General features: G+C 33.3%; 12 protein-coding genes across 12 annotated transcripts; 10 read left to right on the top strand and 2 right to left on the bottom strand.

Annotated features, from left to right (window-relative positions):
- Nucleotides 1–522: 522 nt before the first annotated feature.
- On the bottom strand, nucleotides 523–1,071 carry NAEGRDRAFT_66625 (uncharacterized protein; the record flags this gene model as incomplete). The annotated part of the gene is made up of 1 exon (XM_002678030.1): nucleotides 523–1,071. One exon carries the CDS (start codon nucleotides 1,069–1,071, stop codon nucleotides 523–525), a length of 549 nt encoding a protein of 182 aa, XP_002678076.1.
- A 1,686-nt stretch (nucleotides 1,072–2,757) lies between these two features.
- NAEGRDRAFT_66623 (uncharacterized protein) lies at nucleotides 2,758–4,014 on the top strand (the record flags this gene model as incomplete). Its single annotated transcript, XM_002678143.1, has 1 exon — nucleotides 2,758–4,014. The coding sequence occupies one exon, from the start codon at nucleotides 2,758–2,760 to the stop codon at nucleotides 4,012–4,014; it is 1,257 nt and encodes a 418-aa protein (XP_002678189.1).
- Nucleotides 4,015–4,487: 473 nt separating this feature from the next.
- On the top strand, nucleotides 4,488–5,773 carry NAEGRDRAFT_66622 (uncharacterized protein; the record flags this gene model as incomplete). The annotated part of the gene is made up of 4 exons (XM_002678142.1): nucleotides 4,488–4,611; nucleotides 4,663–4,776; nucleotides 4,844–5,226; nucleotides 5,327–5,773. The coding sequence occupies 4 exons, from the start codon at nucleotides 4,488–4,490 to the stop codon at nucleotides 5,771–5,773; spliced, it is 1,068 nt and encodes a 355-aa protein (XP_002678188.1).
- A 469-nt stretch (nucleotides 5,774–6,242) lies between these two features.
- NAEGRDRAFT_66621 (uncharacterized protein) lies at nucleotides 6,243–7,040 on the top strand (the record flags this gene model as incomplete). The annotated part of the gene is made up of 1 exon (XM_002678141.1): nucleotides 6,243–7,040. The coding sequence occupies one exon, from the start codon at nucleotides 6,243–6,245 to the stop codon at nucleotides 7,038–7,040; it is 798 nt and encodes a 265-aa protein (XP_002678187.1).
- A 227-nt stretch (nucleotides 7,041–7,267) lies between these two features.
- Nucleotides 7,268–9,956, bottom strand: NAEGRDRAFT_48457 (uncharacterized protein; the record flags this gene model as incomplete). Its single annotated transcript, XM_002678029.1, has 2 exons — nucleotides 7,268–9,724; nucleotides 9,813–9,956. The coding sequence occupies 2 exons, from the start codon at nucleotides 9,954–9,956 to the stop codon at nucleotides 7,268–7,270; spliced, it is 2,601 nt and encodes an 866-aa protein (XP_002678075.1).
- A 207-nt stretch (nucleotides 9,957–10,163) lies between these two features.
- NAEGRDRAFT_48456 (uncharacterized protein) lies at nucleotides 10,164–11,393 on the top strand (the record flags this gene model as incomplete). Its single annotated transcript, XM_002678140.1, has 1 exon — nucleotides 10,164–11,393. One exon carries the CDS (start codon nucleotides 10,164–10,166, stop codon nucleotides 11,391–11,393), a length of 1,230 nt encoding a protein of 409 aa, XP_002678186.1.
- A 318-nt stretch (nucleotides 11,394–11,711) lies between these two features.
- NAEGRDRAFT_83109 (actin bundling protein) lies at nucleotides 11,712–13,649 on the top strand. Its single transcript, XM_002678139.1, has 2 exons — nucleotides 11,712–11,842; nucleotides 11,980–13,649. Exons 1-2 carry the CDS (start codon nucleotides 11,742–11,744, stop codon nucleotides 13,430–13,432), a joined length of 1,554 nt encoding a protein of 517 aa, XP_002678185.1. The 5' UTR covers nucleotides 11,712–11,741; the 3' UTR covers nucleotides 13,433–13,649.
- Nucleotides 13,650–14,506: 857 nt separating this feature from the next.
- Nucleotides 14,507–16,017, top strand: NAEGRDRAFT_79446 (mitochondrial carrier protein; the record flags this gene model as incomplete). Its single annotated transcript, XM_002678138.1, has 5 exons — nucleotides 14,507–14,549; nucleotides 14,706–14,747; nucleotides 14,869–15,009; nucleotides 15,089–15,228; nucleotides 15,434–16,017. The coding sequence occupies 5 exons, from the start codon at nucleotides 14,507–14,509 to the stop codon at nucleotides 15,941–15,943; spliced, it is 876 nt and encodes a 291-aa protein (XP_002678184.1). The 3' UTR covers nucleotides 15,944–16,017.
- A 247-nt stretch (nucleotides 16,018–16,264) lies between these two features.
- Nucleotides 16,265–17,968, top strand: NAEGRDRAFT_66616 (uncharacterized protein; the record flags this gene model as incomplete). The annotated part of the gene is made up of 1 exon (XM_002678137.1): nucleotides 16,265–17,968. One exon carries the CDS (start codon nucleotides 16,265–16,267, stop codon nucleotides 17,966–17,968), a length of 1,704 nt encoding a protein of 567 aa, XP_002678183.1.
- A 306-nt stretch (nucleotides 17,969–18,274) lies between these two features.
- NAEGRDRAFT_32931 (ras family small GTPase) lies at nucleotides 18,275–18,859 on the top strand (the record flags this gene model as incomplete). The annotated part of the gene is made up of 1 exon (XM_002678136.1): nucleotides 18,275–18,859. One exon carries the CDS (start codon nucleotides 18,275–18,277, stop codon nucleotides 18,857–18,859), a length of 585 nt encoding a protein of 194 aa, XP_002678182.1.
- A 306-nt stretch (nucleotides 18,860–19,165) lies between these two features.
- On the top strand, nucleotides 19,166–19,981 carry NAEGRDRAFT_66614 (uncharacterized protein; the record flags this gene model as incomplete). The annotated part of the gene is made up of 1 exon (XM_002678135.1): nucleotides 19,166–19,981. One exon carries the CDS (start codon nucleotides 19,166–19,168, stop codon nucleotides 19,979–19,981), a length of 816 nt encoding a protein of 271 aa, XP_002678181.1.
- An 892-nt stretch (nucleotides 19,982–20,873) lies between these two features.
- On the top strand, nucleotides 20,874–23,691 carry NAEGRDRAFT_57802 (uncharacterized protein; the record flags this gene model as incomplete). The annotated part of the gene is made up of 2 exons (XM_002678134.1): nucleotides 20,874–21,504; nucleotides 21,580–23,691. 2 exons carry the CDS (start codon nucleotides 20,874–20,876, stop codon nucleotides 23,670–23,672), a joined length of 2,724 nt encoding a protein of 907 aa, XP_002678180.1. The 3' UTR covers nucleotides 23,673–23,691.
- Between the last annotated feature and the right edge of the window lie 65 nt (nucleotides 23,692–23,756).

Below are 23,756 nucleotides of genomic sequence, written 5' to 3'. Positions count from 1 at the left end.
CCCTGAAAAAGATTGAATGATTATCATTGGAAATTCATTCAACTCTTTCGTAAGATCAGCTCTAGAAATCATTTTCCTATATCTCTTATTTAAACCTCTTCCATGAAATTGTTCAAATATCGACTCTGAGAAGCTGACAACGATAATATTCCTCCAATCATGATTCATTTCCTGTTGACATGATAAGACAACTTTTCCACTGAAAACATTTTCCAATTGGCCACTTCCAGAAACACTTTTTGATTGAATCTTATTACCAACCAAGGTAATTGATTTAAATGAATAGACCAAACTCTTCGATTCAGGACAAATAATCCTTTCAAATTTCTTTATCCTTTCATTTCCTTCCACAAACAACAAATTTCCACTTCCCAAAACACCAATCAAGAATAAAAACGCGATCAACATGAGAAAAACCACTCCGTAGTATTTCCAACTCATTAGTCGAGATATTTTTTTCAAAGTTAGAGTTTGAGATTGTAGTATTTTTTGGCGGGAAAGTTGTTTATTGGAGTCGTGCAACTATTCAACAAAGGCACTCGAAATGAATACAAACAATAGGAGAAAAATAATTAAAACCAACGAAAGCTTTAGGATAGCTCTATACGAATCAATGGTTAAATGACCAGCTCTAACTTGTGTGGCCAGAATGCTTAAATCTTGCCACAGTGATGTAAAACCATTCTCAAGCATTTCCATTCCAACTATTGTAAAGAGTGAAGAGTTTGAGGCAGGTTCATACGAATCTAATTTATCCTCAGCTTCCTCAATTGTTTCATCCTGATTATTAAGAACATCTGTCGAATATTGTCGAAATAATTCATTAGAAACTGTCGAAGGATTGCTGGGACCACCTAAATTCATATTCGGATAGAAAGGTAGGACGTATTTCTTATAATTAATCCTTGGAGAGGGAGGTTTCCTTTCAAATTCTGAATTTTCTTTACCTAATTCATGACCTAAAGTATCACATCTATTGCCACTACTGAGAATAGTTTCCACTGTTGCTGCTTCCTTTTCTCTATTCGAAATTGAGGATTTCATCATGTTTGCGGTGTTTATATTGTGCATTTTTATTATATTTGAATAATGAACTGTGTTTTTCAATAAAAAAGAAGATTTTCTTTAATTGGAGAGTGAATGATGGATCAAATTGAATTTAGAGCACTATCTAAAAAAGTAAGAATATCAAATAAGGAATATTGCATTAGATTTTAAGAATAGAAAAGGAAATTTATTTGTTTAATATAAAATTTTAAACCATTTTAAATACCATGACTATTTTTTTTTAAATTAACTGTAAATGTTTTACAATGAAAAGTTTACAAAATTGGAAATCAATCAAAAAGACATCCATCAATAATTTCATTTCCAAAAAAAATGCTCAACAAGACCTCTCGTTTCCTTTCTAGAGATTTCTTGCAAAAATCCTCATCAATTTCTCGTTCATTTCATCGTCAATTAATTTCGAATAATACCCACACAAATTCTAATGCAGCTGTTTCGTCTACTACTTCGGATCCACAAGTGATTATTCCTCAACTTGCCAAGCCATCCAATATTACTCGATTGGAGAAATATCAAGCCACTCAAAATAATTTATACGAAAGAAAGAAACAACAACTTGAAGAATTGATGAAGGCCAAATTGGAAACTTTGCAAAATAATTCACAAACTAAAATCAAGGAATTGAAGAGAAGATTATTAGATCAAGAGGTGAGAGAGGCTAATATTATTAAAACTCCAAAGAAACCACTCACTCCACGTGTTCAATTTGTAAAGAGAAATTATGCTATTGTGAGAAGTGAATTATCTCAAAATGGTCAACTATCTCAAGGTAAAACAAAACAAGATATTTCTGATAATTTTAAAAAGATTCAACACGAATTGAGTAATAGATTTAATGCTCTATCAACTGATGAATTGATGGTTTATGAGCAATTATATGAACAAGATAAGATTAGATATGAAACTGAGGTGAAAGAACTCAAAGACAAGGGTTTTGGATTTAAATTAATTGAAAAGGAAGGTGATTTGTTTGATAGCAGTAATACTGATCCAATCTGTATTGGAATAAGTGCTGATTTGAGCACTAATTATGGTATTGCCAAGCAATGTATGGATTATTTCCCACACATTGGTACACTTAACCAATTGACCAATCAACCATGTATTTTATGTTATGATTCCAAACATGGAAAGGAAATTCTGTAAGTATTATACAATTCACAATAATATTCATGGCTATTTCTTTGACAACCAGATTCCTCTTAACAAAACAAAAGAAAACTGACAAGGCCAACTATAACAATTACAAGCAAGTTCTCAATCATGCCAGAAAACTCCTTCAAAGAAATGGAATTGAAAGAATTTCAATGCCAAGAATTGGATGTGGAGGTAACAAGTTGGATTGGGCTGAGATGAAACAAGTTATTGAATCATGTTTTGAAGGAACAAATATTACAATTACTGTCTTTGTACTTCCTCCAAATCATCACAACCAACCTGTTGTTTCAAACTCTGATTCTACTAATACCAACAACAATGATGGAACTTTATCTCAATAATAATCAAACACTGCAAACACTGAGCTAACATAGATAAATAGTTTAAGAGAATGAACAAAATTTCAAATACACATTTAATCAATTGTGTTGTAATATTCGGTTGTTCTTACCAATTGGTAAGAGTTACACAAAGGACTTAATCTAATTCCTTAATGATTTTTTGCTGTCACCTTTCGCAAAATAGAAAAAAATGCGAAAATCATCCCACTCCAGATCTCGTCTCTCTATTCTTTTCCTTGTTGCTTTTGTCCTTTGTTTTTTATCCAACATTGACCTGACAACAAGCTCCTCTTCATCATTGGATATGAAAATGATTCAACAATTGCAACAATTCATCATTGACTGCACCTCTCCTGATGGTTCACTTTCCGTGTGGAAAGATAAAGTAGATGTGAATACATATCATTCGAATTTTGCAATTCTTGGCTTGGCTAGAGCCATGTCCACAACTGGAACTACCACTGCATCTGTCTATGCTTGGAATTGGTTTCGATGGTTTGTTTCACATCAGAGCAACTCAACTGGTTATATCACAGATTACACAAGAGCTAGTTCAGCATTTGCTTGGAGTTCTACCAATGATATGGATAGTACTGATTCATATGCTGCATTATTTATTATGGCTGTGGCTTCAGTTTATGCTGTCGATAAAAACTATACAACCAATCAAATCATGCCAGGAGTAAGAAATAGTGTAAAGGCCATGCAGTCAACCATGCAAAATGGGTTGACTTGGGCTAAACCAAATTATCACATCAAGTATTTAATGGATCAATCTGAGGTCTATGCGGGATTCAAAAGTTGTGAATATCTTGCTAAAGTAATCAATGATACATCACTTGCCAATACTTGTTCCTCTGCTGCAAGTGGAATGATTGAGTTGGTCAATCAATACATGTGGAGCACATCCAATTTTAATTATAATTATGGTTTAGGCGATTCAGATGTTGTTACTCCATCAAATTGGACTATATTATATCCAGATGCAGCTTCTCAATTGTGGCCAGCTGCTTTCAACTTTCCATTAAACAAATCCACAAATGCTCTCTGCTCCACATTTCTGAAATATCACCCGAATTGGAAATATCCCAATGCTAAAGATTACTTACCAACATTAATGAATGTTAATTATGAAATGACTCCTTGTGGATACGCTCTCATTTCATGTGGATTGGATGTTTCAGATGCTGTCAGTTCAATTTGGTCAGCTGCCAATGCATCAAATCTTGCATATCCATTTCATTGTGGAACAGCAGGTGAGTTGATTTTACTTGCAACTGGAGGATATTCCACTCCTGTCTATCAGAATGTGGGTCCAACTTCTTCAACACCATACGTTTACAAATCGAGTAGCAAGACCATTAGTGGCTCTAGCTCACAACATCTTTCCCCGACAATAATCTTTTATTTACTATTGTTCTCAACATTGTCAATTTTCATTGCTTAACAGTAATTAACCATTACTCAACTACAGTTCAACATCTTAAGAACTTGAGTTTACAATAAACGTTTTTAATTGGACTCATTCTCTCTCCGCCACAAAGAGTCATCACAACCACAACACAATATTGCCTATTCATCACCAAAGGAAGCTTCAAATTTGCTTTTTACACAAAAAAAACATTTTAACAGCTCTCTCTAATTTTTCAATTGGTACTACTGAGAAGGTAGGTTGGTGTGATGATATTGATTGGTTCTAGTTCGATCATCATTGATTGCGGATTATTTGTTGTCGATTGTTTATGATATTAATAATAATAATAATAATAATATTGTGTGTGTGAATTGATGATGCTGACTGATTTGTGTGTGAAAATATTAAATATTGTGATGATGATGGAATGGTTAAATGTTCATCCTCCGAATATTATTATATAATGATGATAATAACATAATGATAACACAATGATTTAAATAGGAATGAGAATTTCAAAGAATATTTCACCACTTTTGAAGAGTGTTAATACTTTTTCTGCTAGAAATTATTCGACTACTAATGTTCTTGGTCAAAGAGTATTGTTGATTGGATCAAATGGACAAATTGGTGAGTTTTTAATGTGTGTGAATTTGTTGTAATAATTGTAATGTGAAAAAGGTGTTGAATTGTCGACTGCTTTGAGAAATCGTTTCGGAAAGGAATCTGTTGTAACTAGTGATGTTACTCTTCCATCAATGGAATCACTCCAAAATGGAGAACCTTTTGTATTTTGTAAGTTTTCTAGTCAACTTGGTGTTAAAAAGAACCATTTATGGAATTTTTGTGTGAATAATTACAGTGGATGCAAACAATAAGGCTAGACTTTCACAAATTGTTAAAAAGGAAGAAATTACTCACATTATTCACAATGCTGCATTTTTGTCTGCTGCAGCTGAAAGAAATCCAATTCCAGCTTTGGAATTAAACACTGTTGGTCTTCACAATGTTTTGGAAGTTTCCAAAGAAAACAATTGTTCTGTATTTATTCCATCTTCAATTGCTGCTTTTGGTCCAACAACTCCACTCGATTTGACACCTGATGTCACCATTCAAAGACCAACAACTATTTATGGTATTGGTAAGGTTTATGCTGAACATATGGGTGAATATTATGCCTATAAGCATGGTCTTGATTTTAGATCTTTGCGTTATCCTGGTATTATCAGTTATTTGTCTGAACCTGTAAGTAGAATTTGATTTTTGAAATATTTATCATTATATTGACATAATATTGTAATGTTAATTATTATTGAAATTATTTAAAATTTATTGTAAAAAATAGGGTGGTGGTACTACTGATTGGGCTGTTTTCATGTTCTACTATGCTCTCCATGGTAAAACTTATGAATGTTTCGTTAGTGAAAATACTCCTCTTCCAATGATGTACATGAGTGATTGCATTCGTGCCACTGTCAAGTACATTTTCGATCTGACTAATGAAGATTTGAAGAGAGCTGGTCAAAGAACATTTAACATTACTAGTTTCTCATTGACTCCAGCAATGCTCCATCAAGCTATTCTCAAATATATTCCATCATTCCAAGTGACCTACAAGCCAGATTTCAGACAAGCAATTGCTGACTCTTGGCCAAAGGCATTCGACGATTCCAATGCTAGAGCTAAGTGGAATTGGCAAGAAGAATACAATTTGGATAAGATGACTAAGGATATGATCATTCATTTGAAGGATAAAATTGGATGTACCGTTGAATTGAAGAATTTGGAATAAATAATTGGATTTTTCAAAAATTAAGAATGTTTCTTTTGGAACATTACAAAGTATTGTTAGAACAAAGATTTGGCCTTTGACGGAATTAAATTGAATTTTTAAAACAAAAAAATGAGAAAACGATCAAGAACAGAATTCATCAAATGGTCGGAAGATGATAATCAACAAGCCTCCAAAAAGATTTTACATGGTGAGTATTAATGTAATAATTAAAGAGCATAACATTGTTGAAAAAGAAATATTCATTGATGATATTTGCTATGAAATTATTTCATTTGTTGGTGATAATACATCATTTATTTTGAATAATTTGTGTCTGATTTCAAAACAATGGTTTAACGTCGTGAGGGAACGTTGGAGATTTTCTCTAGAAATTGATATTTTAAGTGCCACCACAATTTACAAGATGATGGAGTGCCAATTTTTGGAATGTGTTGAGAAACTTACAATTTGTTTTTGGAACAAAGAAATGGAAATGGAACTGTCTAGCAACTTTATGAAAAAACTGAATCAATTGAAGTCATTGAAAATTCGCTCCAAGTTTATTTTCGGTGAAGATTTAAGATCGTATATTGGTGAATTGAAACAATTGAATAGTCTTAATATAAGTGATTGTATTAATATTGGAAACAGGGGAGTAAATGTTATTAGAGAATTGGACAAATTAACTGAACTACATATTGATAACTGTTGTATTGGAGAGAAAGGAGCCAAAAAAATTGGTGCAATGCAACAATTGAGAACATTAAGTATTAATGGGTGTGGACTTGGTAAAAAAGGAGTGGCATCTGTTTGTAAATTAAAAGACATGACGAAACTTGGTATCAGAAAGAATCATATTAGTGATTCATTAGCCTTAGAAATTAGTCAAATGACCAAATTGACTGAATTGGATGCTGGTGTCAATGACATTGGACCGGAGGGAGCAAAATCAATAAGTCAAATGACAAATTTAAAAACTCTTCTACTAGATTTTAATGATATTGGAAAGGAAGGAGTCAAATACATTAGTGGAATGAAACAATTAATATCCCTTAATATTAGTGAGAATGATATTCGTGATAAGGGAGTTAAATCAATTAGTGAAATGAAAAATTTAACCTGTCTGTCTGTCAGATCAAACTCTATTGGTGATGAAGGAGCTAAATATATTAGTGAAATGTCAAATTTAACTCAGCTAGATATTAGTTGTAATGTCCTAACCCAGAAAGGAATCAAATTACTTCAGGAATCATTGAACAAATTAACTTCTAACATAGTCAAATGAGCTACTCTTAAGAGCATCGTTAGATGATATTGTCATTCAACCATGACCAAACAACTGTTAGACTTATAGATCTGAATGCGAGGATCAAGGTTTGGTATTGGTTTTTGTTGAGAGGCAGCTGTTTTTTCAATATTTATTTCATCAAAACTTCCATATAACTCCCTTGTGGTAGCTGAAAGCCAGATTGTCCCCCATCATATCTAGATCATTGTGAGGATTTAAAATAGTCATCTTTTGATTGGAAAAATATGTATTGCATCACCAATTCGTGCACGAGACTGCCGCATACTTTCCTTAATCTGGGAACGGAAATGTTTGTCTGTATATTCCTTTGATCCATTCAACATTAAGCTCTTCTTCAACCACATAACATTTTCAATACTTTTCAAATGTGGAATATCAGCACCCAACATTAATATAAATAAAGTTATTATCACTTGACCATATTTACATAAACAAGCATATGACTGACAACTCAATTCACAGAATTTCTCAAACATTTCACTATTTTCACCTCCCATGACATGAGAATGCATTGGATTGAATATGAAAGGAGTAGATTCTCGCACAAAATGATACCTAAAGCAGCCTAAAAAGTAAGTGAAATCAATGTGAAACAAATCTCCCTTCCTTGTCACCATAATGTTATCATTGTGTCTGTCACCAACACCCAAAACATAGGTAGCTGGACAATAAGCTGCACATGACCTAACAAAATTATCAACAATTCCATTCCATTCATCTTCTCTGTGGTTGTGCATCTTGAGCCAGTCATGAATTATATCTGAATTGAAAACCCGTGCTATGCCATGTCCAGAGCCCTTTACTATATGTGCAACTGTTTCACTATTCTTAACAATTTCAATCATTCCAATCAATTCACCTGTACAAATACTAGCATAGGGTTTCAAATGGAGATCTAGACCTTCCTTCTTCCACAATTTATCCATAACTCGTAAAAGTTGCACAATCAATTGATCCGAACGTAGGTCATCACCTGCCTTAAAGATTATATGGATATTATCTCCTCTTTTGTCTGCATTCTTGAAACAGAGCCACAAACCTCTGTGTTTAGTATCCATGAATTTACATTTGTGTGGAATGATTTCTGTGACTTCCATATGTGGTGATATTGGTAGCTTGAATTTTTTAGGTAGTTTGACATTGTTAATTAATTTTTCAAATGTTGATTTACAATCCTCCAACTTTTCTTGCTTGATTTTAATGGAAATTTCCAGTAATTGATCCAAAACAAAGACCTGTTTCAATAATTCTCTTCTGTGATTGCCCGAATTCGATAAGTATTCTTCCAATATCAGACAGAATCTCTCTTTGAATGAGGGGACATGCATATCGGCTTTCAAATGCCAAAAGACAAAGTGGCCAATAGTATGTGGAGATCTCAAACTTCTCTCTAGCAAAAATCTGGAAAGACTGCTATCATGATATGGTTCATATTTTAGAGATTGAACTAATTGAAGTAAAAAATCACTCAATTGAGCATCATCAAGTTCGTCAAGTCTTTCAATGGCATATTGTCTGACCTTAGAATCTGCAAATTTGTAGCTCAATAATTCTAATGCATCCAGTGGGGAAATTGGTTTCCATATAGAAAGCAATGAATGAGCAATATGAACAGCGTGTGGCATCTTCCATGGTACGCTCAAAATAAACTTGGGTAAAGCTTTAGGTATTTCAATAAGTACTTCTCTATTTGACCATAGCAACCATCTTTCCTCCTGTGTTAGATTTTGAAGAGAGTCTCGAGTAATTATCTGATTAATGATTTGATTCAATTGTTCTTCCTGTGGTAAATCTTTGAAAAATTCCTTAATATTTTGTTCAAATGAATCAAGGCATTCTTCCATCCTCTTTGGAGGTTTTCCTTGGGGAAAGACCACAGAATCCGAATGGCTATCTAGTCGATAATTAATAAAAATTGATGTTTCATTTCCAATATTCTCAATTGGTATACTATATGGCATTGCTCTCCCATTTGGTTTCATTATAGAATGAAATTCACCCTGTTTCAATAACCCCTTAAAGTCAAACATTGGGATAATGACATACCCAAGAGGAGTGTCTTTACCGCTAATACAATTAGGTGAATCCAATGACTGGTCTGTTTCATTCATTTGTCTTGAAAATATTGTAAAGCAAATTTTTGTTTCTCTTGGAAGATCACAAAGTAAAACATCATTGAAAATAACAAATTGATTCCACTGAGGAGAGGTGTGAAGAGGAATCATTCTGGTAAATCTTCCTTTAGTAAGTGGAGTTCCACCATGAAATAATTCACAACAGATATATAAATAGGAATTTCCACTTTGAGATTTTTCAGGTTGAATATTAAGATTTTCAATTCCAATAATTTCAACTCTTGTAGGTTGAACTAAATCCCATAAATTCAAATATTGTGTCATATTAGTATCATTTTCTACGGGATGAACATATTGAGTTTGATCCCTTTCATATTTGAAATCATAAGAAATAGTTTTTTGATTAGAGATGACATCTATTATATCCATTTCTTCCACTGATTTTTCTCTCAATTTTATACATTTTTCACGGAATTGTTGAGCTTGTTCAGAATCAAATCTCCATTCATTCTCTGGACCAATAATTAATTCAATTTCCTTTCTAATTTCCTCTTGTGTTAATGAGCTCGCTAATCCTTCACTTTTCTAATAATTATTTAGCAATCACAAATATCCAATCATCAAACACAAATCCCCATTACTCAATTATATGTGAGTAGAGAATATAACTAACCTCTTCATCGTGAAGTTCCAAAATTTTCCGTAACCATTTTTCATCAATTTTTGTTGAATTATTAAATAATTTGTTGAGAGAGTGTTGCAATCTATTGATCGGGTTATTGTCAAATGAGTTAGCATTGGTTATTGATGTTGTCATTTTTTTTGTACTGGATTAGTTTGTCAACAATCGAGGTTGACAACAAGTATCAAAAGGTTTATGGGTTGTTTATGAAACTGTTGTAATTGAATATTAATCTCTTCGTAATATTGTACAATAAAACCTAAAAATAACAATCAATTCTTTGATTTCACTTGAAAATGCAACTTTCAAATTGATTTACAATAAAAAAAGTATTTTAAAAAAATGCTTGATGAGGAGCTAGCTGAATCTGTTGCAGAATTGTCTTTAAATCAAGAAGAAGAGGAAGGCAATGTGAATTTAACTCTCGAGGAGATTATGTGTCTCAGTGAAGAGGATTTACTAGAGATGGGAACAACCCGAGAGGAATTAATAGAAATGATGAATGTTACATTGTCCGATAATAATCATGACAATGATCAGTGTGTTGTGGTTCATGATGAAAATAATGATGAAAATAATGATGAGGATGATGAAAATGTAGAATATGATGAGTTTGCCTCTGATGAGGAAATTGAAATTGAAATTGACGATTCTGCACTTGAAAATTTGGATGTCGAGGAAGAAGTTCAGGTTAGAGTTGAGGATTTGCCATTCCTGAATGAAATTTATTTGGAAAATATGATGAATTGGAGTTGGGATGAACATTTGAATCCAAATCTGAGGGAGTTTCCAATTCCATCTGCTTCTAATCAAACAATTAGTATTTCAGCTGGTTTATCAAAGAAGAATCGTCTCAAGAAGGAAAAGAAACTCAAAGAAGATCCATCAGTTAGTAGAAAGCCAGTTCCAATTTCTAAAGTATTTCATCATCCAATCTCATTTTGGGCCAATTATAATGAGATTATCACTAACAGATTCAAGAGTAGTTATCCAGTTTCAGATATCAAATGTATTATCAAGAATGATTTATTGAATCGTTTCACAAAAGCAATTATTTCAGAAGAGCAACGTATAGGGAAATCAGTCACTGATCGTATCTTTCTCTGTTTTCATGGAACTTCCCCACACAATATCGAGAGCATTATAGAAAATGGACTCCTCGTTCCAGGAAAGAATAATAATCTATCAGTTATTAATGGAAGTGCATTGGGAGTTGGAATTTATGTTACTGTAATGGATCCTAGAATTAGTGTTGGATATTGTGGAGGAGGAAATCAATTATTTGCATGTGCAGTTCTTTTATCTGATACAGTCAATACGAAGAATCATGGAAATGTCCTGGTTATTAAGGAAGAAAAGTTTATTTTACCTTGTTTCTTGGTGACTGTCAAGACGCCAATGTACATGAATCAATACAATATTTCATCACAATCTGAAAAACAAGCAAATGAAGAGGAAAAGAAAAACTTGACTAAAAAGGGAGAAGTGGTATTTTCCAAAAAGAAAAAGGAAGAAGAACGAGAAAAGATTCGTAAAAAAAAGATTGAAAAAAAAATTAAACAAACTTATTAGAAATGCAATTTAGAATTTTTTAAAGATATCATGAGAAACAATGTTTCCCAACAAGCACATTAACACGTCATTATCATTCAAACTTTATTGTAATTTACTTCCAATATTAGAGTTTCATTTCCAGAGTAAAATGTCAAAGTGTTTTTTATTGATACTTCCTCTCTTCGGAAATGCAAAAAATTGTAAAGTCATTACAGTTTGCTGTTTTCTGATTGACGAGGTACCATTACATTTCACACGTCAATCAGAAAATTAACCAGAGATTGATGTAAAAACCACTTGACTTTGATCTTAAAAATTTTAATCAAAAAAAATTCACACAAACTCTTCACATCCTCCACACACAAAATGAGCGACAAGTTGAATTCATCTGCTAACGTTGTTTCTGTTGGTGTTTCTGGTGGTACTGGTCACCACGGTTATACTGAAGAAGAAACTGAAGCTTTTACGTAAGTATTATATGCTGATGAATCAATTTATTAATTGTTATTATTGTTTTGATTCTCGAATCCTTTTCAATTAATGTTCTATGCATTGTTGTTTATTAATTGAATGTGTGAATGAATTAATCCATTCAATATAACAGCGACTATATCAATTCCACACTCATGGATGATCAAGATTTGAAAGATAAACTCCCAATTGCCAAGGATGGTTTGTTTGAAGCTGTCAAGGATGGTGTTTTGATCAACAAGCTTATTAACACTGCCGTTCCAGGTACTGTCGACGAAAGAGTCATTAACAAGAAGCCAAAGATGAATCCATGGGAACGTAATGAAAACCACGAATTGGCCATTAACTCTGCTAAAGCTATTGGTTGTAGAGTTGTCAATATTCAAGCTGGTTTCATTGATGAAGGTAGACCACACATTGTTTTGGGTTTGGTTTGGCAAATTATCAAGATTGGTTTATTGTCTGATATTAACTTGAAGAATCACCCTGAATTGGTCAGACTTTTGCAAGATGGTGAATCATTGGCTGATTTACTCAAGTTGGATCCTGCTGCCTTGTTGGTTCGTTGGGTCAATTATCATTTGAAGAATGCTGGTTCTGATAGAAGAATTAAGAATTTGGAAGGTGATATCAAAGATTCAGTTGCATATACTCTCTTGTTAACTCAAATTGCTCCAAATGGTGAATGCTCCAAGGATCCATTGAATGAAAATGATTTGGAAAAGAGAGCTGAAAAGATGTTGCAAAATGCTGACAAGATTGGTTGTCGTAAATTCGTCAGACCAAAGGAAGTCATCAATGGTAATCAAAAACTTAACTTGGCTTTCGTTGCCAACTTGTTCAATAACTACCCAGCTTTGGAACCAATCAACTTGAATGACTATGCTGACTTGTTGAACTTTGATATGGAAGGTACTCGTGAAGAACGTGCCTTCAAGTTCTGGATTCAATCATTGGATATTGATTGTAATGCCATTCCAGAAGATTTGAGAGATGGTGTTGTCTTGTTGAAGGTCTTCGATAAAGTCAAGCCAGGTTGTGTTGAATGGAAGAGAGTTTCCAATCCACCAAAGAATCGTTATCAAGCTATTGAAAATACCAACTATTGTGTTGATTTGGCAAAACAATTCAAGTTCAATACTGTCAATGTTGGTGGTACTGATATTGCTGATGGTAACAAGAAGATTATCTTGGGTTTGATTTGGCAATTGATGAGAAGATCCTTGTTGGATACTTTGAAGGCATTGGGTGGTGGTAAGGAAGTCGACGAAAAGGATGTTGTTGCTTGGGCCAACTCTAAGGTTACTGATGAAAAGCCAATCGATGATTTGAATGACAAGTCACTCCGTACTGGTGTCTTCTTGTGCAAGTTGTGTGCTGCTGTTAGACCATCAGCTGTCAATTTGGACTTTATCACTCCTGGTGAATCTGATGAAGATGCTGAACAAAATGCCAAGTATGCCATCTCTGTTGCCAGAAAGATTGGTGCTACTGTCTTCTTGTTGTTCGAAGATATCTTAGAAGTCAAGCCAAGAATGATCCTCAGTTTCATTGCCAGTTTGTGGGTCAAATCTCTCAATAAGTAAATTGAGATGAACACTGTCATCATATCATAACTATATGTATAACATCATGTAACACTTTCCATTTAATAACCTGTTGTTATCATTAATAAAAGTGATAACTCCATTAATTCTTGTAATCATTCATTGTTTATTATTCTTATTTCTCAAATTCCGATAAGATTTAAAACCTTAAACAGCAGGATACTATTCCATAGCATTAAAAATTTAAATTCTATTCATAATAGAATAATATTTAGTCAGCCCTTTCTTATCTACATGTTTGCTTTCAGTGGGACGAAAGTTAGAAAGTTTTGCATTTTGGTCATCATTCGGAATCATAAAATAATTCAATGAACATGGTAGTAACCGCATGGAAAATATTTTTTATTTGACCTCCTCATTTTTTCTTGTGGTTTTATTAAATTTCTTCTTATTTATTTGGTTTGTTTGAGCGTATGAATCGGATTGTCATCTTTTGAGGTCATCCAGATGGTTTTTAACAACCATAAATTTCAATATAATTGGTTGTTTTCATTTTAAACCTATCCAAAATTAAAAAAAATGATGTTAATCAGCTCCTTAATTGATTGACATTATCTAGCTGGAATATTTAGCATCTAATTAAAATATTGAATGAAAACCAATCTTATTGAACCAATGAAATGCCATCAACATTCAAACCTTCAACATGTGAAACTTCTTTCCTAATTACTACAATTCATGAGAATCTTCATGAAGCGAATAATTCTCGCGTATTTCTTTTGTAAACTCCAAGTCCATTACGCTTTTTTATCCAAACAAGTTGCAATAGATATTATCACATTATTTCAAAACACCTCAAAATTATCCTGGGCAGCAACATTAATTCCTCACAAACTCATCTCCTGAAATAATATCTTCCAACCCAGCAAATGCAATGCTTGGATTTTCCAAACTTCAACTCAGCTAAACACATTTTACAATCGCTCAATTTTGCTTCAAACCAAAAAGCTGAGAAATTCGTTCGCCCGATTTTTTCGCCATTTACATTTTCAAACGAGGAGTGTTGAAGAAGATTTGGCTCGCAAACTTGAATCCTTAACCAATACGAATAAAATGTCCCATCACAACGTTAGTATGTCTGTCAACGTGGCAGCCGGTAAGTGTTGTTGATTGTTGCTGATTTGTTTAGTGTTGTTTGTTGTATACGTCCTTGTATATCTTCTTCTTGCTCCTATCACCATGACGATCAAATTGATTGAATTCCATAATGATGATGACGATTTATATTCTAAACAATAATGATTGATAATAGGTGGTATTGCTGGTGTTACCGAAATTTTGATCATGTATCCATGTAAGTACTCTAATGAAAATTTGTCAGATCACCATGATCATTTAAAATTTTAATGTTATTATTTGTTAACACTTTTATCTCTATCAATACAATAATAATTGATAATGAACAATTAAAATAGTGGATGTCGTCAAGACTAGAGCCCAACTTTATGCTGGTAAGACCAATAATCCAGGTATTGTTGGTACTGTCTCTGAAATTGTCAAGGCCAATGGTGTCAAGGGACTTTATCGTGGTATCCTCCCTCCAATTCTTATGGAAGGTATGTATTTGATATTATTATATGATCAATTAATAGAATGGTCTATTCAATTAATTTCTCCTCCTTACATTTCATATAGCTCCAAAGCGTGCTGTTAAATTCACTGCTAATGCATTCTTTAAGAAGCACTTTACTGGTTCTGATGGTGTTCTCTCACAAACTGGTGCTGTTTTGAGTGGTTCTTGTGCTGGTATTACTGAAGCTTTCGTTGTCGTTCCTGTATGTATTGTTTTATATCATCACATAATTATTAATTGTTATTTATCACTTGTTAATGGTGAATTTCCATAATTTCTCTTGTCGATTATTTCAATGATACAATTTCTCCTTCCGACAATCACTCTACTACTAATTGAAAACAATTCTGATGATGTGTGAAAACACTATTTAACACAATATCAATAATTAATATCGGAATATATAGTTCGAACTTGTCAAGATTCGTTTGCAAGCTAAGGAAAATCTCGGACTCTACAAGAATACATCAGATGCCTTGACCAAGATTATCAAACAAGAAGGTATCATGACTTTGTACACTGGTTTGGAATCAACAATGTGGAGAAATGCCACTTGGAATGGTGGTTACTTTGGTTTGATTCACGCTGTTAAGAGTGCCATGCCAAAGCCAAACTCTGAAGGTCAACGTATGTTCCAAGATTTCGTTGCTGGTTTCCTCTCTGGTACTTTTGGTACAATGTTGAATACTCCATTCGATGTTGCCAAGACTCGTATTCAAAATCAATTGCCAGGAACTGTCCACAAGTATAATTGGACTTTGCCAGCTCTTGCCAAGATTTACAGTGAAGAAGGTGTTAAGGCCTTGTATAAGGGATTCGTTCCAAAGGTTTTGAGACTTGGTCCAGGTGGTGGTGTCTTGTTGCTCGTTTTCAACTTTGCTGTCAGATTCATGTCACCAGAATCAGCCAAACACTAAGTTATTTTCTAGTAATAGTTCTATGAGAATTAGAGAAATTTTGATGATAAAAACCCATTTTGTTATGTATTTTTAAATTATAAATTGAAAATTAATTCTTTCTCATCTTCCTTAATGAAAACGGATCTTGACTTTATTAAATATTCTTGATTGATGGTTTGAACATTTTTTTGGATTCTCATAATAAAATCTATTATCTTGATGATTTTCAATTATTAACGTAAAAATTTCCAAACTAACTACTGAACACCTTAATTTTATTGAGGCGAGTACAAGTTTATTCAACCGTACAACATCCAGTGGTCAAAATCATTGAAAAAAATGTCTCGATATAATAGTAACTTTTTGTCATCATTGTCCACTGCATCCAGTAGTAATACAACGAGTGCATCGGCTATTGAGGCACAAATGAACCGTTTAGCTGCAATGCAACTATCATTGAGTGAGAGGAGTACTCCTACAACACCAACCCCACATACAAAATCATCCTCACACCATCATCACCATCATCATTCGACTGTTTATGCCACTGGTTCAAATATTGATCAAATGTTGGGAGTAAAAGTAAATACCTATTTATTGAAAAAGAGTCAAGGAGAACCTACTACAAAATCAACTAAGGCCACTCTTGAAAAGAAAAAGAATTTGATACAATCATCTTCAGATAGTTATTCTGATTCTTCATCGGAAGATGAATTGGATCAGGAAGTCTATCTCGATTCAGATGATGAAGACTTGAGTCTCGATTCGGATAATGAGGATCAAGAAGCTGATAAGAATGCACCAGCTGGAAAGTTAATTCATGAATTTAGATTATGTGATGCTGCTGAATACATTTCAGTTAAATTAATCGATCAGGGTGACTATATTGAGGATATCAAATTGTGTTATGCATCTACATTCTTTATCACTAAAAAGAAGAGAGTTTTCATGATTGGAAATAACTTTTTGGAGATTGGTTTCGAAAAGATATTAATAATACCCAGGGAAGTAACATGGGAGGGATGTCAAGGAAATAACAAAATGAAAGAAATGGCTTGTGGACACTTTCATCTTGTCATATTGACAGAACAAAAAGAAATACTAGTGGGAGGAAATAACAATTATGGCCAATTGGGAGACAATTTTGAAAAAAAAAGTAGCTATATAGATGAGGAAGAGGATGATGTTGAAGAGTCTTCAGATTCTGAAGAAGAGGACGGTGAGAATTATTTTCAAGGGAAAACATTTGAAGTTAAGGAAATTGAATTAAAGAAACCTCCAAATAATTTGAACTCTTTGGGGTTCTTCTTCCTTGAATTGAAGGGGGATGTATTGGAATCTGTTTTCTGTGGAGCTTTCTTTACAATATTTGTAACCAAATTGAGGAGAATTTATATTTGTGGTCAAATAGGTTTTGATGATTCTAATATTTTGAGAGAACCAACCAAGATACGGTTCTTTGATTCTGGGATACCTGTCAGTAAGATATTTTGTGGATCGGACGATATTGTATTTGTTACGGTAGATAAGAAGGTGTATGGGTTTTCATTGTTAGAACCAGAGACTATTACTCAGAAACCTTCCCACTTTTCTCAAATTGAATACTTTTTAGATGAGCACCAAACTTCAGTGATGGAATTTGGTTTAGGTCACAGTATTTTTGTCACGAAGGAGAATCAAGTTTATTGTTATGGAAGTAATTGTGATGGAGAATGTGGAATGGGAGAAAAAGAAAGTATAAACAAGATTTCACTCAATGATAACATGAGCAATCTAATGGAAGTTGGAGAAAAGATAGTATCTGCAGTTTGTGGAGCTACCATGTCAACATTCCTCTCCAATTATGGATCAATATTTGTTTGCGGAGATAATTCAGAAGGTCAACTTGGGTGTCTTGGCAAGCAGCCTTCCTCTAAAGTGCCAGTCAAGGTGCCATCTCTATTTAAGCAAGACAAGACAACGAATCCCTCTCGGTTAAGAGTATTCTCCGGTTATCACAACACTTTTATTCTCCAGCTACCTGAAATTGCTGTTCAACCATAAATTATTAACTCGTCAAATGTAATAATTCTTCTCATCTTTATTCTGTTAACCTTAAAATGAAAATTTAAAGTTCCTTTTACACCAAGAACAACTCAGAACAGCAGTAAATAAAATATCATATTAAGGATGAACACACCAAGAACATACCAAGAACATATTTCACCACACACTTTGGTAAGGTTATAAATAATCAGACAAACTCCTTAATGCAATGAAAATCATAACAAAGAAAAAGAACAAACAACTCTTAATAATATTAAGATAATATTATTATATATTTCATCCATACACACAAAAAGAAACATCATGTCGGAAATTAAGATTGCTCTCGTAGGAGGTGGTTGTGTTGGTAAATCAAGTATTACCATCAGACATATTGAAAACATTTTCAATAATGAAAATTTCTATGATCCAACTATTGAGGACTCTTACTTGAAGGAAGAAAACGTAGATGGTGAAACATTCTTTGTTGATATTCTCGATACATCAGGGCAAGAAGAGTTCCATTCACTGAGAGACGTTTATATGAGACAAAGAGATGGTTTCATTCTCGTTTACAGTGTAACCGATAGAAAGTCAATTGAAGAAGTAACCAAATTTGTAGAATTAGTAAGAAGAGCCAAAGACACTGATAACATTCCAATGGTTTTGATTGGAAATAAGAGCGATCTAGAATCTGAGAGACAAATCTCAACAACACAGGGAAAGAATCTGGCTGAAATGTTGGGTATCTCACACTTTTTCGAAACTTCAGCCAAAACAGGATTCAACATTAAGGAGAGTTTTCAGTCCATCATTAGAGAAACTAATCAATTTTTAATGAAGAAATCACTGGATAAGAAACCACTGAAAAATAAGCAAAAGAAACAAAAGAAGTGTACCATTATGTAAATTAATCTTCCAATTAGATATTCCTTAAATGTAAATAATAAAACAAAAATTCTGAACTTTAATTGTAGAATAAATGTAAATTATCATATTTCTGATGATTCTGTTGGAGTATTAATTGAAATTTACTCTTCATGATTAACATTGAGCATTCACTTCGAGTTTTTGGAAGAAGTCCGCAACCACATTTTTTTGTCCTCAGTCAGCGAAATACTGCGGTAAAAGATAATTTCACCTTGCTGGTACTACTAACCATATCAAATCAACAACTAAAAAAAATACAACAACAACCATTCAACCAAAATAACAATGAGCAATTTAATTGAAACTAGTGCATTCAAATGGGCAAGATTAATCATGTCCTTCCCAACTCGTTCCATCAAGGTTATGTGGCTATTGAATGAATTAAATCTTCCGATTAGGGATATAAGCAAGGAGACTGATTACTCATCACTCAATGTTGAACAAGACAGTGCCATTCAGGTGAGATTTGTCAGATTGGAAACTGGAGAACATATGAATCCTCTCAAGAATCCTCATCCATTCCATAAGGTTCCATGTCTTGAATATCAATTGAAGGGAGAAGAGACTAAACATGTCTTGTTTGAATCGAATGCTATTCTAATGTTCTTGTTGGAGAATTTTGATACTGAGAAGAAACTTTCACCATCCACAAGTGTTTATAGAACTGGACTCAGATATCAAATAATGATGTGGGTCAGCTCATCATTGGAACAAGATATTTCACCTGCCATGAAGATTTTTAAAACACTTTTACAAAAGAAAGGTCTCAATATTATGAATAAGCATCTTCTTACTTTTGAACCTGAAGAAAAGGAAGAATTTGATAAGGCTTCAGCTATTATTAGGGAAAGTTATTTGCCACATGTTGAAAAGTTACTTTCTGAAAGAGATCCAAATTCTCAATACTTGTTTGATAATCAAGTGGATATTGCTGATATTTGTTTAGGGTTTGGTTTGAAGGGTTGTGATACTTGTGGTTTATTGGATGAGAAACTCTATCCTAACTGTAAGAAGTATTATGGAATTATGTGTGCAACTGCAAGTCATGGAAAGGCAATGCAACAAATGATGAAAATGTTTACTGAATCTCTTTCCAAGTAGTGTTGTAGTAGAATAAATTGTATTAATGATGCTTCTTTTTATTCGAAACTTGTTGTCAAAGTCAGTAATGGCAATTTTCAATACAATGAATCAACCTTATCTTATTGCCGCATATGGTCCTTTTTCACCCAAAATGGGTTTATTCATCAGAAAATATTAACAATGTTTACAAAAAGCAATGGAATATTGAAGAGGCTATTGAAATACTGGCTCAATTAAACTCTAACTCTATCACTGAATAACATTTTGTAAAATTTTTGCATTGGTAGAGGCAAGACAGGTTTCGTTTTCTTTCACATATCCAAGAAGGAAACCAATCGCACCAGTGTCATTCATTTTCACTAAAAAAAATTCTACCACCACCCAATAGCCTGTTCTGGAGTAACTTTACTTCCTCACACGTTATCCCATTTGCAATTCATCATCTCTCATTGATTGGCCAACTGTCTGCCACATTGACAATAATCACACACAGGTGTTGACATTTTGAAAGGTTTGTGTTTTTTAAACTGACTTGTGTTGATTATTATCATTATTATTCCAAACGTCGATCTCTCTCTTCCGCGATAAACTTCATTCCGGTTCGATATTTGACCATCAACAACAACAACAACCACAACAACCACACAACTCTATCTTTTAAATTATCAATAGTACTTTTTACTCCAATCAACAACAACACAAGTCCCTTTTGTCCTTTTTGAAGATATATTCATTTATATTATAGCAACGAATAATACGACTACGACGACGAATATTCCCTCTCAATTACATCACACACAATATTTGTATTCCTCTCTTGTCATCATCCGAATAACAAACAACTCCTCTCTCTCATATCTTTTTAAAAGAAGACAACAACGCACTTTTCAAATATATAAAAAAGGCAAAGATGATGTTTCAGCAAAATAATTCTACGAGTATGAATAATAATAACAATTCAAATACTCAACCGTTTACAATGATGTTGATAAACAATAATAATAATACTTCGAATAATTCGAATAATAACAATAGTATGGGTGCTACCATTGTTCCTAACAATAACATGATGAATAATAATGGCAATAATAATAATAACTTTATGTTCCTAACACCGAATACAAACAATAACAACAATGGAAATGGAAATTTCATTGCAATTGATCCAAATCAATTGAGTCCCAGACAACAACAACAGCAACAACAACCAATTATCTATCAATTACCATCTAATAATAATAATGTACAACCAATTATGATTATTAATGGTTCGACTGCCAATAATAATCAGCAACAACAATTTAATAATTCAATTCAATTGGCTGCCTCTCCAAATAATAATCAAAATCAAAATCAACCAACTTTTATTATCAATCCTTCAAATTTGAATAATTCCAACGATTTTTCCCTTTTCGATGGAAATAATAATACTAATGAGAGTTTAATGTTGTTACTTGGTGGTAATAATACTAATAATAATACAACAACTATTAATGCTGGTAATAATAGTTTTAATACGATTGATACCTCACTTTTGGATGGTAAGTAATTTATAGTAATTTATTCTAATATGTGTTTATCCTAAACTACTACATGAATCATTATTGCATGTTTAGCCTTCAACCTCCAAATGAATAACAATTCCAACATGGAAGATTTTGATTTTCTTGGTACTAATACCAACAATAATTCAATGAATAATAACATGATGAATAATAATGTCATCATCAATGGTCAACCATATATTGTTGCCACCAATGGTCAAACTTCCAACTTTATGAATGATAACAATAATCAATTCAATACTGTATCCAATAATAACAATGCACCTACCATTATCTTCCCAGTTGGCAATCAACAAACCATCATTCAACAACAACAACCACAAACACAAAATAATGATCTCTATCAATTGCTCTCATTGCTCAATTCTCAACCACAATCATCAACATCATCATTTGGTGGTGTTGCTACAAATGTCAATAATAACAATACTCAACAAATCTTCAATTCCAATTCTCAATCACAACCACAACAACAACAACCTAATTTCATAGTTTTGGCACCAGCAGATAATGGCATGCAACAAGTGCAACAACAACAGCAACAACAACTTGGAAGTATCATCTTCCAAACTCTGGCAGGAAATAACAATATCTTCTCCAATAATGCTCAAGTTGACACTACTCCATTTGCCAGTTCTCAAATTGATAATACCCTGTTTCAAGTTTTAGGAAGTTATTTGGCCTCGAGTTCTGATCACCAGAATTTGATCTCTACTTGGTTGGAAAAATTCAATCCACAACAACAAGTCAACCAATCTGAAGTGCAACAAATGGCCAAGATTCTTGTTCAATCCATGTCAGATGAACAGAAGAGAAAACTCTTCTCTGTTGTCTTGCCAGTCCTAGAGTCAGGCATGAATAATTCCAACAATTCCAATAATAATAACGGTAACATGGTCGGTGGAGGTTTAGTAATGAATAACAATAATAATCAAATGATGAATCAAAATTCCAATAACAGAGGATTCAATAATCAACCTCAAAATATCATTATTCAACCTCAAAATATGATGAGTAATCAATCTCAACAAATGAGAACTGTTATTGTTAATCCAACTGTTGAGAGCACAATGGCTCAAAATAATATTGTAAATGTTAATGAAATTTCTCAACAAATTCAGGCCTTATCACTCCAATCATCGAGTAATATTTCACAATATCAACAACAAGGCAGTAACAGATCCATGTCAGGCAATAATCAAATTACTTCTCCAAATAAGAATAATTCTGTTAATAACAATGCAAACCATGGCATGCCACCAAATGCTGGATCAAATAATACTACATTTATTTATGAGAATTATGCAGCACAAAAGAATCAAGCTAAAGGAGGTTCACCAATGATGCAATCTCATGTCAAGTCCAAGAGAAACACATGGACCAATTTCTTTAACAATTTCAGAAGTGAAATTTCCAATGATAATAATTATAAGAGTTATTCGGGAGATACTCCTAATGGTTCTTCAGTATCAACTCCTCCAAATCCAACAGTGACCACTCCAACCAGTGTTCAAAGTCCTAATGTTTCTCTCAATAGTTTACCAAATTCTCCAAGTTCACAAAACTCTGCCTCAATTCAAAGAAGAACAAAGAGAAGCAACTCTGCTGGGCCAACTAACAGAAGAAAGAAGTCAATTGATAGAAACAATGAAGATGACTTTGATTCTTTCAATAATGAATTTAGACCAACCTCCCCAGCAGCCCTCAGTGACCGTAGTGGTGGCTCAGATGGAAGTGCAACAAGCAGAAGATCCAACAGTTCAGATAAGAGAAGAAGTATTGAAAAACAGAGAAAGGTCAGAAGAAGTATTGGAGGAGGAACTGGTCGTAGAAACAGTACCAACACGCCAGCTTCTCTCGATCAATTCAATGAACTGTTTGATACAGGTTTCAATGATAATAATAATATTAACAACAACAATATGTATCAACAACAGCATCAGCAACACCATAATGGTGGTGGAACGGATGGAGGAGCTGCAGTTGATGAATTGGATCTGGAAGGATTCTACAACGAGCACGAACCAGAACAAAGAAATGCCATAGTATTCGAAAAGAATTGTTTCCCAGAATTTAACGACGACAAGAAGAATAAGAAGAATTTCAAGATTACACTTGTCAACTTTTTCAAAAAGAAGAAATAAAAATTGATCAATCAGTAACTTTTTCTTAGGTTATTCTTATTCATTCTATGAATTCAATGAATAAAATTTTCTTCAAGTAGGATG

Source organism: Naegleria gruberi, assembly GCF_000004985.1.
Source record: "Naegleria gruberi genomic scaffold NAEGRscaffold_19, whole genome shotgun sequence".
NCBI classification, from domain to species: domain Eukaryota; phylum Heterolobosea; class Eutetramitea; order Acrasida; family Naegleriidae; genus Naegleria; species Naegleria gruberi.
The sequence above is the reverse complement of the archived record's forward strand: the minus strand, read 5'-3'. Positions and strand labels throughout refer to the sequence as shown.

Excerpts from the sequence above, each read along its gene's own strand:
- NAEGRDRAFT_83109 (XM_002678139.1), top strand. The coding sequence starts at position 11,742 with ATGAGCGACAAGTTGAATTCATCTGCTAACGTTGTTTCTGTTGGTGTT. Across the intron at positions 11,843-11,979 it reads GAAGAAACTGAAGCTTTTAC|CGACTATATCAATTCCACAC; the intron begins GTAAGTATTATA and ends TCAATATAACAG.